General features: G+C 41.7%; 1 protein-coding gene across 44 annotated transcripts in view; it reads left to right on the forward strand.

Moving 5' to 3' along the window:
• Positions 1-239: 239 nt before the first annotated feature.
• Positions 240-11303, forward strand: part of Nrxn1 (neurexin 1) — a 1091229-nt gene continuing 1080165 nt past the window's right edge. For 42 of the 44 annotated variants that reach the window (XM_048804357.1, XM_048804361.1, XM_048804363.1 and 39 more), the window contains exons 1-2: positions 1234-1413; positions 4231-5917. In XM_048804357.1, coding sequence (XP_048660314.1) covers positions 5146-5917 — 772 coding nt within the window. In that variant the 5' untranslated portion in view covers positions 1234-1413; positions 4231-5145. Of the gene's footprint in view, positions 456-1233; positions 1414-4230; positions 5918-11303 lie in introns of those variants that run through there. The other 2 variants (XM_048804358.1, XM_048804359.1) reach the window with 2 other exon arrangements.

The following is an 11303-nucleotide window of genomic DNA, read 5'->3' on the forward strand; positions in this document are numbered from 1 at the left end:
TGAGACTGAAGCCATTAGGTTTGTGATGTTGAAATAAAAACATCTGCTGTTTCTGCTCCAAAACCAACTGGGCGGTAGAAATATAACAGGGATAGGAATTTAAATGTCCATAGGACCAACACCATATTTTAAAGCCATAGACTCCAGACTTCTCTCTACCTTCTAATCTGCAAACTCCCTTGGAGTTAACTCCTTTCTCGCCAGATCCAGCAATGCCTACTGGGCATGCCCAGTTTTACAGTGAAAGCCTCGCACTGAGTTTCACTTTCTCCAGGTTTTACCGACCGCAAAGGGAAGGAGACAGAGGGAAGAGTTAAACAGGTAGAGAACTTGGTTCAGCTCAGGATGTCCACGACCAAGGCAGAGCACGGAAAGCTGGAGGATAACCGGAGGTTGCAGCGAAAAGCACCTTGTCAGACACCGGAGTCTGGTCTCCAAGTTGGCGCGTAAGCCTGGTGGGTCTCTCTTACATATTTTCTGGCACAGGTTAGGCAGATGGTGAAGATGATCTAGTGTGATCACTAAGGCCAAGGCCACAGTAAGGGGTGGGGCAGGAACACTGGATCTTGGAGAACGCTAGTGCCTTTGAGAGTCCCGTCTGTCCCTGAATTCCTCGAAGAGCTGCTAGGTTTTCAAGGGTTCCAAGCACGAGATCAAGGTGCACAATTAAAGCCAGGGTTCATCCACTCCTTGGCACCTTCTCTTTGGTTGCCAAGCCCTGTCCTGGCACCCTCTCAGGTACCCCCGCCCAATCACGACGGAACCCCGGAGAAGTGGAATCTCCACAAGCTTTCCGTGGGTCTAACAGGGGCCTGGGCATGCTCAGTAAGCTACGTGGTTCTCTTGGTCTCTCTCTCTCTCTCTCTCTCTCTCTCTCTCTCTCTCTGTATGTGTGTGTCTCTGTCTCGGGTGGGGGAGGGAGGGTGGTGACAAGTTAGAAGCGCTTGCGGCAGGTCCCCGCCCCCAGGACCGGGCTCCCCCTGCAAAGGAAGATGCAAAGGTAGAAGCACCTCGCTCCGCAGCATCCAGACCTGGAGGGGCTGCTTCCGCCTGCCTAGCCCACCTATTCCCCAGCCAGAAGACCGGCTCGCCGCTCTCCATGGTACTGCGGAGATCTCAGCTCCGCCCTTCTCTTTCAGAAGGACAGCACCCGGCGTCACGTAACCCAGCCTTCTCGGGCTCCACCACCGCCTCTTCCTTCCCAGCTTTTTCCTCCTCCTCCTCCTCCTCCTCCTCCTCCTCCTGCTCCCCTCCGTTGCATGTTCTCCCCTCCCGCACTCCTGGAGATAGACGCTCAAGCCTGACGCCTCTGAAAAGGCAGCAGCAGTCGCCTTATCCGTAGACCTCAGGAAATTCTCTTTGACCGATGCATGCTTCAGGCTCTGGCTCGAGCTAAGGGGAATAACCGGGCAGGTAAAGAAGCTCATTTGGGTTGGGGGGAGGGGATGGGGCGAGGCAAGCTGGAGAAGGATATCTTTCTCTGTTGTAACTGAGCCAGGATTTGCCACAAATGCACAGGGAAGGATGGGTGGTGGGAGGGTGGAGGAGTGTAGATCTTGGTTGTTTGCATGAAGCCTTTTAAATGGTAAGAAGAAGATGAGATGGTGGGACTTGGGTAGTAACTTAGAGGCTAAATGCAGAGATTTATTACCAAAAGAAAGAAAAGAACAGGTCGGCTAGAAATCAAAGCACTAAAATAAATCTACTTCTATATCTATCCTTTCCTTCCTCACCCATCCACACTATGCCTCTTCTTAATTTGTGCAGTAGACTTCAGGCTCCAAGAAACTGCACTAGTGTTACAGATGGGGCTTAGAGACTGGGCGGGAAAGCCAGGGAGAATTTTGGGCATACGTTCGTTATTGAGGTACTTTCCAAAAGCCAGAAGCAAAAAGACAGGTACTTCTCAAAGATTTCAGGTTCTTTATGAGGATATATATTGAAGGGTGCATGGAAAGGGGTGTGTGTGTGTGTGTGTGTGTGTGTGTGTGTGAGAGAGATAGATAGAGAGACAGAGAGAGAGAGAGAAATTATAAACATATTAAAATAAATGCAACTGCAGCTGATGAGCATACTGTATTGATTCTTCCAGTGAGTTGGAAATGAATTTGATTCTAGAAACGAAAGAAAAGATTAATGAGGCTGTTAGTCAGCTTTTGAATTAGAGCGCTTCTTGTTTTGGCTGCAGTAAGATTGTTTTTCAGTTCCTTTTATTTCAATCCTCTAATTTGTGAACTCATCAGGTCTTTCCGGCACCTAGAGAGAATCCTCTTTCTCCATATAAATACAGATGCTCTCTCACACACAATGAGCTTCCTCTAAGAACCGGGAGAGCCAGTTGACCTCCCTTGTGGTAGGAATATACATCTATTCCTCTAGCACAACCTCCCTTCTCCTCCATTCCTTAAAAAAAAAAAAAAGTCAAGGTTTGTATTAGTGGAGGAGAGCAGGAGAGGAAAAAGGTTATGTGTTTTACACAAAATCAATTAATAAAATAATCAGCTCCAACAGATTCTCTTTCTCTCTTACACACACACACACACACACACACACACATACACACACTATACACACACACACACATACAGACACAAACGGCTTTCTAATACAAGTTTGAGGATGGATTCAAAGTACTACTTTTGACTGTGACGTTCTAGGTTTATTTTGCAAATTACTGAAAATTTAGCAAATTCTTGACTCCATTTTAAAAAATGAAAGTATGTTGAATAATATGCTATTATTAATGATTTTTTAAGAGCATCTTTCTTTGGGCTTGGCACAGGAGTAGAAAAGATGTGACTGGTAATTGCTGATGATGTGGAATGTATCAGCCATAATAAATCAACTACTGAAATTTTTACTTCTTTTTGCTCGTTAGCAGTGTGTGTGTGTGCATGTGTGTCTGTTGAAAGAGAGAGAACCAGTCATCTATTTCATCTGGGGAGGAACTTGAAATGGGATCCCCTAGCTTGGTGGCTCCCAGCTGACACCTGTAGGGACTGTTCTGAACTGAAGAGAAATGTTCTTAGCTCTCTCCATGGTGGAGCAGCAGCACAATGCGGTGCCATAAATTACTGCTAGTTTCAGCTTGTAGGGAAAAAAAGTGTTAATTGGATAGTGAGCTTCTGTGTCCAAGCAATAAATTTGGTGTGTGTGTGTGTGTGTGTGTGTATGTGTGTATATGTGTTTCAGTGGGGATGGGGGAAAGTGGAAAAATAGTGAGAAGTGGTGAAGAAAAAAATATGTTTTTTATATGACCAGATGATATATTTGTGTTATTTTCAAAATGTAGGAATAATTTATTTTGCACCAAAAAAAGACAGAAAAAAAATTAGTATGTGTGCTTTATGTACCATTTCAAGAAGCTGTTAGATTAGAGTTGAATAAAGAGAAGAAATTTAATAGCATGTTGAGTGATTCAAAGGTATGGTCTTAAATCCTAACATCCTGGAGCCATAGTAACTGAGGTGACATACATGCCAACTGCTGTTCTGACCACACCAATCCTAGGGCTGACAGCCAGATAACGACTTGAGGAGGAGTTAGATCACTACACTGTTAGGCAAAATATTAAATAACCATCTTTAGAGTAAAAATAATACAACATTTGACTCATAAATATTGCTAATAGTATATATCTGGCTCCAATTAGATATTTTCTCCTAAAACAGATCATTTCTTTAATAAAAAGAAAGAATATGTTTGTTTGAAATCTTAAAAGAGACTCCCAAGAAATCATCAATATTCCTACTCTGAGAGAAATAAAATGGTAGGAATGCTATACAAATCTAAGTTGGCAGCTTCCTGCCAACAATTTGATCTACTTTGTCTATAGTAAAATTTGCTATTTAATGAAATCTGAATAGGTTGTTTTAATTGTCCAGGTAACTAGCACAGAGTAAAAGAAGAAATCCTTAAAAAGGCCTTTTTTCACTTCTAATACATTTTAAGAATTATATTTTCTTTAAAAATAAAAAGATAACCATAATCACCTCTTTTTAAAACATGAGTTAGCTAATAACAGTTATAATAAACCACAAGGATATAATTGTTGTAAGACTGTGATATTAGCTATTGGGAAACACCAGGCCTTACTTGTAGGTCAGGACAAAAAAAAACCCCTCTATCCAATAAGGTTAATTATTTGGCTTATATACTTGCTTTCTGAGTTGAATGATTATTTGCATGATACTGTAATTGACCTTAGATCTTAATTTTAATTTTCTACAGATTTCTGGGTCCTTATAAAAGGACCATATAAAACCAAAATGCATCGCCATCACACAACCAATTGATATGCTGGCATCTTAGCTTGGCCTTGCTGAGGCGGAGGAAAAAGAAGAGGAGCTGTTGTAATTTCCACATCTAACAGCTTCTGGCTGTTTCACAACTTGTGGGTTTGAGGCCTGTTCTTGGGGAGGTTTAAAAGAGAAGTGCAATCCAGCCTGGCAGGCCATGCACAAGGAATTTGGCTTAGGCTGCAGTGGTGCTGGAAGTCCTTGATATGACAGAAGAAGCAGGTCTTTGAAGCTACTTTGGGGTTAATAAGTGGTGCCCTCAAGAGGCAAAGAATCCCCCTCTCCGTTCTGGTTTGGGACACTGCATCTGGAAGGGAAACACTGAGGCAGTCACAAGCATCCAAGGATATTGGTTCATTGCCTGCTTCTTGCGATTCCTTGAGAAAGGTGGGTGCTTCTCACTGACTGTAACTGCTTCCCTTTTGTCTGGTACCACACTGGAGGTACCTGACATTTGGAGGAGTGAAGTATCTGTCAACACCATAGATGCCCTTAATCTAGATCACCTGCTGCAAATGGATCAGTGATTTTCCTTGATCTTCTGTTGACGCTTTTTTCAGAACGTTGCCTCCAAAGTGTATCCTCCCTTTGGTCTGGAAGTTCTGTTGCTGCCCTGTACCACTGGGGTCTACGTTTTCCAGTCGGAAGGGGACTATAAGGAGAAAGGTAAGGGTTGTTGGAAGAGGAGAAGAAGAAAAAAAAGAGCTAGTGGAGGGCGCAACGCTCCCACTCCGGCCTATACCCTTGCCCTACTTGCCCTTGGGACCCTTATTTCTTCATCACGGTGTCCAGGACCATTTTGACCCTGTCGGCCCCGGCACCCCCCCGCCGCACCCCAGCCCCGAGCATGGGGACGGCGCTTCTCCAGCGCGGGGGTTGCTTTCTGCTATGCCTCTCGCTGCTGCTCCTGGGCTGCTGGGCAGAGCTGGGCAGCGGGCTGGAGTTCCCGGGCGCTGAGGGCCAGTGGACGCGCTTCCCCAAGTGGAATGCCTGCTGCGAGAGCGAGATGAGCTTCCAGCTCAAGACGCGCAGCGCCCGCGGCCTGGTCCTCTACTTTGACGACGAGGGCTTCTGCGACTTTCTGGAGCTGATCCTCACCCGTGGTGGCCGCCTGCAGCTCAGCTTCTCCATTTTCTGTGCCGAGCCTGCCACGCTACTGGCCGACACTCCGGTCAACGACGGCGCCTGGCACAACGTGCGCATCCGTCGCCAATTCCGAAACACCACGCTCTTCATCGACCATGTGGAGGCAAAGTGGGTGGAAGTGAAGTCCAAGCGCAGGGACATGACGGTGTTCAGTGGCCTCTTCGTGGGTGGACTGCCCCCGGAACTGCGGGCCGCGGCACTCAAGCTCACATTGGCCTCGGTGAGGGAGCGCGAGCCCTTCAAAGGGTGGATTCGCGACGTGAGGGTCAATTCCTCCCAGGCCCTGCCAGTGGACAGTGGGGAGGTGAAGCTGGACGATGAACCGCCCAACAGCGGCGGTGGGAGCCCGTGCGAGGCTGGCGAAGAGGGCGAGGGCGGGGTGTGCCTCAATGGAGGCGTGTGCTCCGTGGTGGACGACCAGGCGGTGTGCGACTGCTCGAGGACCGGCTTCCGTGGCAAGGACTGCAGCCAAGGTAAGGCCCAATGGCGACCCCCAGAAGCTGTGCTCATGTCAGGGCGCGGGGAGGTAGGGTAAGGCAGGTGGGACCGGGCTGGTGCATGGGGCCTTCCTTCTCTGGACCACAAGTGGCAGTTCGCTTTGAGGTGAAGGCCTGATTCTGGAGGCCACTCTGCCTTACCAAGTCCCACAGCACTTTCCTTCACACCCTCTTAGTGGTTGAGCAGTCTCCCTCTGCCAGGTTCAGTTGCCCTCTGGGAGTCCTTTGGATCAACCCCACTTCCATCCAAGAGGCAGGTAGAATGAGCTCTGTTTTCATTCCTGGGTTGCTTTGGCTAGCTGGTCTCTTTACTCATAGGACCATTGCCTACCTGAATGACCAACCAGTGTTTGTCCCTTCTACAACCACTAAATCCATAATACACAAACTTTGCCGGTAAGATGCAGACATGCATCCAAAAGACTGAGAAATGGTGAAAAACAAAGTGCAGGAGAGATTCCCCAGGGCCATGGTTGAGAATGTCCACGTGGATATTGTGGTAAAGCACAAGAGAGACAGAGTTCACAGGGCAGTGCCCCCCTGCCTTTTCAAATAGAGTGTAAAGATCAGCTCTTGGTTGTGGAAAAAGAGGAGGGGATGTGAAGATCTGCTTTACTAGCAGGAGGAGGGTTTTTGGCAATAATATTGGTTTCCATGGTTATCTCCAAGTCCAACATTTGTCATATTTAAGTCAAATTTTGTGATTTTCGTGATTTCCTGAAGTGTGAGACAGGTCAGCTAATGTTTAGAAATGTTAGAGATTAAATAACATATTTCTTGATTAACAAATGCCTTAGGAAGATAATAGAGAAATTTAGATGTAGCTGGATTGGGAAGCTTCTGCAGGCTAATAAACAGAGGATGCATGTGAGCAATTGCAAGAGATTTTCTAAGGATATTCAGCTAATGACATTTATCTGAGTATCGGAAGCCAAGTTGTAATTTCTGTGGTTCTTGGGGCTTGAAACAGTATGGAATTAAACAACAAAATCATACCTAAGTTTTTTTTTTTTTCTTTTTCCACCCCTTTACAAATAAAATTTAGTTTTCTGGCTGTTTCTTGCATGTTGTTACATGACAATGACCAAGGAAAATATTCAAGATACAGACAGTGAAACCTATGAACAGAGTGAGTGAGTGAGTGATGTGAAAGGATAAAACATGGATGTATCAGTGGCTAAGCCAGAGAGAGGATGTCGGGATTTAAAGTAGATGGCTAGCTTATGGGTCAAATCAAGGCAATCAACACATGGATAAATGGCATTTGTGGCTGAAATGGGGGGAAAGGTGAATTATTAAATCTGATTTTGAAAGCTATGGGGACAAAAGCTTTATGTGTGCTTGTTTTATTGGGTAATGTCTTTGTTTTTCTTTTTCTTTTTTCTTTTTTTGCTGACTCTGCTAAGGGAAACTAGCCTCTATAAATCTTATTGAACTTGGCAGTTCTCTCACTTGACTTTAAGGGAAACGAAGACTTGATAAAATTTGCAATTGTTTAAACAGCAAAGGGAGTTAGTTAGAAATAAAAACAGCTTGTCTTTAGGAGTGTTCTGTAGTCCGGAGGAGATGGGTGAGGGTCAGTAAAGGATTATTTTATTGTGCTCTGTCTTCATGTGGGTTTTTGTTTTAGGTATATTTTGGCGTAAGTAATTATAGATGACTGTGTATTCAGTGGCCCATACTGCACTTTAGCTTTGCCAGTAAATTTCCATGGATTTAAGATCAGACTTTAGAGTTATGTTTTACAAAAATAAAACAGAACATTTTTTCTTCTGCCAAATCTAACTTAATTATAAATCATGAATAAGATAGATTTGCTATGATGATTTTAGTAGTATTATTTGAAGTTTGCACACTTTTGCACTGATTAATAAAAACAAAAATGAATATTATTTTATGAAAAAATATTGCTCTAAGTATCCTAATGCCACTTTAAATGATAAAGAAGGCCATTTACTGAAATATAACTTCCTTTCTTAAATTAGGAAACAAATATGACACAATGACAGCTTGTATTGTGTGGGAGGGTGTTTTAAATGAAATTTTTTAATTTTTCTATGCATTTTAATGTAGGGATCCAGGGATCATGCATAATCAGGAACAGTTAAGAGTAGGAAAAGCATGGAAAAAAAAAAGTAATGTTAAAGAGAAGCAGAATTAGATGTATTTGAAATGCATTTTATTTTGGAAAATGATAGTTCTTTCTATAAGATGAATAATTTGGAATTACCCAGATACACACTGGAACAATATAGTACCTGATACATAAGCAACCCAGGAGAGCAAATCCATTAGGATTGTTCTGGAGCATTGATTCGTTTGAAAATTTGATCTGAAAACAGAGTACAAAGATCACCACTAGTCTTAGAAGGAAAACAAAAGACTGGATTTGTTTGATTTTCACAGAAATGGAAGATGGAGTGATAAAGGCATAGTCTTTCTTCCCAGAAGGATTGACTCCATTTTGCTCATTTTCCCTGTTTCATGTGTGTCAAGTGACTATTGAATAATTAATTGACAGTGGATGCCTCTCCTAACACCAATCATGTATTGACGGCTAGGGATAGATTATTTCTATTCAATTGAAGTATAAACAACACCCTGCATCTAGCCAGTGTTTACACTGATTGTGTCACATTTTTAAAAAAACTAACTTACAAAAACAAATATGCATTCATTAAAGAGAATTTAGAAAAAAATAGACCATCAAATATTAAAAACAAAATTTGCATTACCTGTCTCAACTACAATTCCTTTTTAAACTTAGTAACAATGTGTATATTTTAGCTGCTCTCCAATTTCAAATACAATAAGAACTGCTAAAAAGACAATAAGAATTTGATAAGGATGCTCTGTGTTTCTTCTCACCTTGACTTACAGAGCCTTGAAACAACTTGTGCACCCAGGGGTTTCCAGATTGTTTTTATTGAATGAGTTCAGTTTCCTTCTTGCTCTGTTTATTTGGGCCTAGCAAATTTTACTTATTTATCTATATATGCACTGATGGAGAGAAAACATGGGCATATGTGTCATAACCAGGTCTGTGTCAGAGTCTGGATGAGAGCATAAACATTCTTATTCTCAAGCCGACATCATCATATCTGCTGAATAAGTTCCTTCAGGTTGACATCTTTTTCAGGTTCAGGTGTTATTCAAGAGAAAAACAATACATATAAAAATGGTTGTAGGAACAGAACCAATTTATATATCACTTATGTTCTTTGACCCTGAGAATCAGCCTCAGAACTCAACTGTCCAAAAATGTCATCTTTCCTGAGTGATGGATGCTTATCGGATACAGAGCTTTTTCAGTGAATCATACTCATCTAAGTGCTCCTATACCATTATTATTTAATAAGTTTCTACTTAAGAGTACTAATAGTTTCCTAGTAGTTTGAAAGAATTAGTGAATTCCATGGCCATCCCACTTAAAAATAAGAAAAAAAGGATGACCAATAAGAAATTAAGCTATGCTTCTTATGATCTCTAGCTACAAGTCCCATGTGCTTTAGAGTCACAGATATTTAAATTTCATACTAGATTGTGAGCATCACTTTCTCTATTTAAATGGTCATAAGCACACATGATTGCTTAATATTACATGGCAGTGTGCTAAATGTCATTTAATAAAGTCCTTTTTATATGACTGTGACCAGATCCATCAACCATTGTCACTCATGCATTCATTTATTCATTTCTTTATTCAACACATATTGATTGTTTTGTATGAGCCATAGTACTAGGTTCGGGTAATGGCGAGTAAATTAAGAAATAGTTCCTAACTTTATAGATTAAAGAGTCTAGTGGGGAGAAGCATTTTTTTTTTTGAAAGAGAGAGAGAGAGAGAGAGAGAGAGAGAGAGAGAGAGAGAGAGAAAGAATTTTTTATATTTATTTTTTAGTTTTCGGTGGACACAACATCTTTATTTTATTTTTATGTGGTGCTGAGGATCGAACCCAGCGCCCTGTGCATGCCAGGCAAGCGCGCTACTGCTTGAGCCACATCCCCAGCCCCAGGAGGAGCATTAAGTTAAAAAAACAAATGCAAATTTAAAATGATGGTATGCATTTTGAAGAATTGCTGCACGGTAGTAAGAGAATTTAAAATAGTGTGCAGTGACCAATACAAAATGGTTTTTTGGAGGTGTGATTATTCAGCTTAAATCTGAAGTATGAGAAGTATTTGACCAGGTAAAGGTGAAGGAATATTAACTAGGTCAAGTCAGTGATATAGGAGATAGTACATCATGTTCATGCCACTGGGAGAAGGCCCCTGAGTATGAAGAGCTGATTCCATGCTCAAGAGAGGAGTGGGAGCAGGCCACGCAGGGTCTTTTGGACCATGTCAAGGATTTTGTCTTTATCATACAAATGATGGAAAAGGAATGCAGAGTGTAGTGTGAAATCTGGGGATGAGGGTGGCATTATCAAATTCATGTTTTAGTAATGGCACTCTGGCTACAGTGTAGAAAACAGATTGAAAGGGGGCCAGAGAAAAAGAGAAAACATTATTTTCTATTTGTCAGTCAACATTTGTTAAGCTCCCACCCACTGTCAACTGTAGATGGAATTAGAGGGGAAAGTAGAGGGAAAACAGAATAGTTTTTTTAAAAAGAATCTTAAAAGGAAATACTTGTAATCAGGATTCTTGTTTTAAGGAATTTAGAATCTTCATGAGCTAGATAAGGTAAAGATATCTAAGGTCATTCATTGTTTGGGACATTTGTTTGTACCTGTTAAAAGCATTAGCTGAACTTTTTATGTGGAATGCCACGTGGTTTCTCTTGTGTGTAACTTTAGAGTCTGAAGGCTTCTAGAATCCAGTGGCAATACCATATTTTATTCTACTCCTTCATACAGTAAATTATACTCAATCTATCATTCTTTTAATAACGTTGTTGTCTGTGTGATGTAGCATTTTAAACTACTACAACAATAAAAAAATAGATAGGTTTGCACAATCTTTGTAATTTTTGTGCTTATAATCTTTTATTTTTGTTTTAATTTAAGTAGTTATTGTATGAGTAGGTACTGGGCAAAAATGTTTCCAAAATTTTCCCAGAGTTTTGTTTGAAGTCTGCCATTTTAGGAAAAGATGGATTACCTCTCTTGAAAAAGCTTTCAGTGGGACAAAGAACCCCTCTATAGTTTGATCTTGAAACATCCCAAGAAGAAAAACTGAGTTACTATTCTAGACTTTCACGAATTATATGGGATATATTATTATAAGTTCTTTTTTTTTCTCCTGGGGCTGGGGTTGTGGCTCAGCAGTAGAGCACTTGCCTAGCATGTGTATGGGTTTGATTCTCAGCACCCCATAAAAATTAATAAATAAAATAAAGGTATTATGTCCATCTACAACA

The sequence above is a fragment of the Marmota marmota genome, unplaced genomic scaffold (genome assembly GCF_001458135.2).
Source record: "Marmota marmota marmota unplaced genomic scaffold, marMar, whole genome shotgun sequence".
In the NCBI taxonomy this organism is placed as follows: Eukaryota; Metazoa; Chordata; class Mammalia; order Rodentia; family Sciuridae; genus Marmota; species Marmota marmota.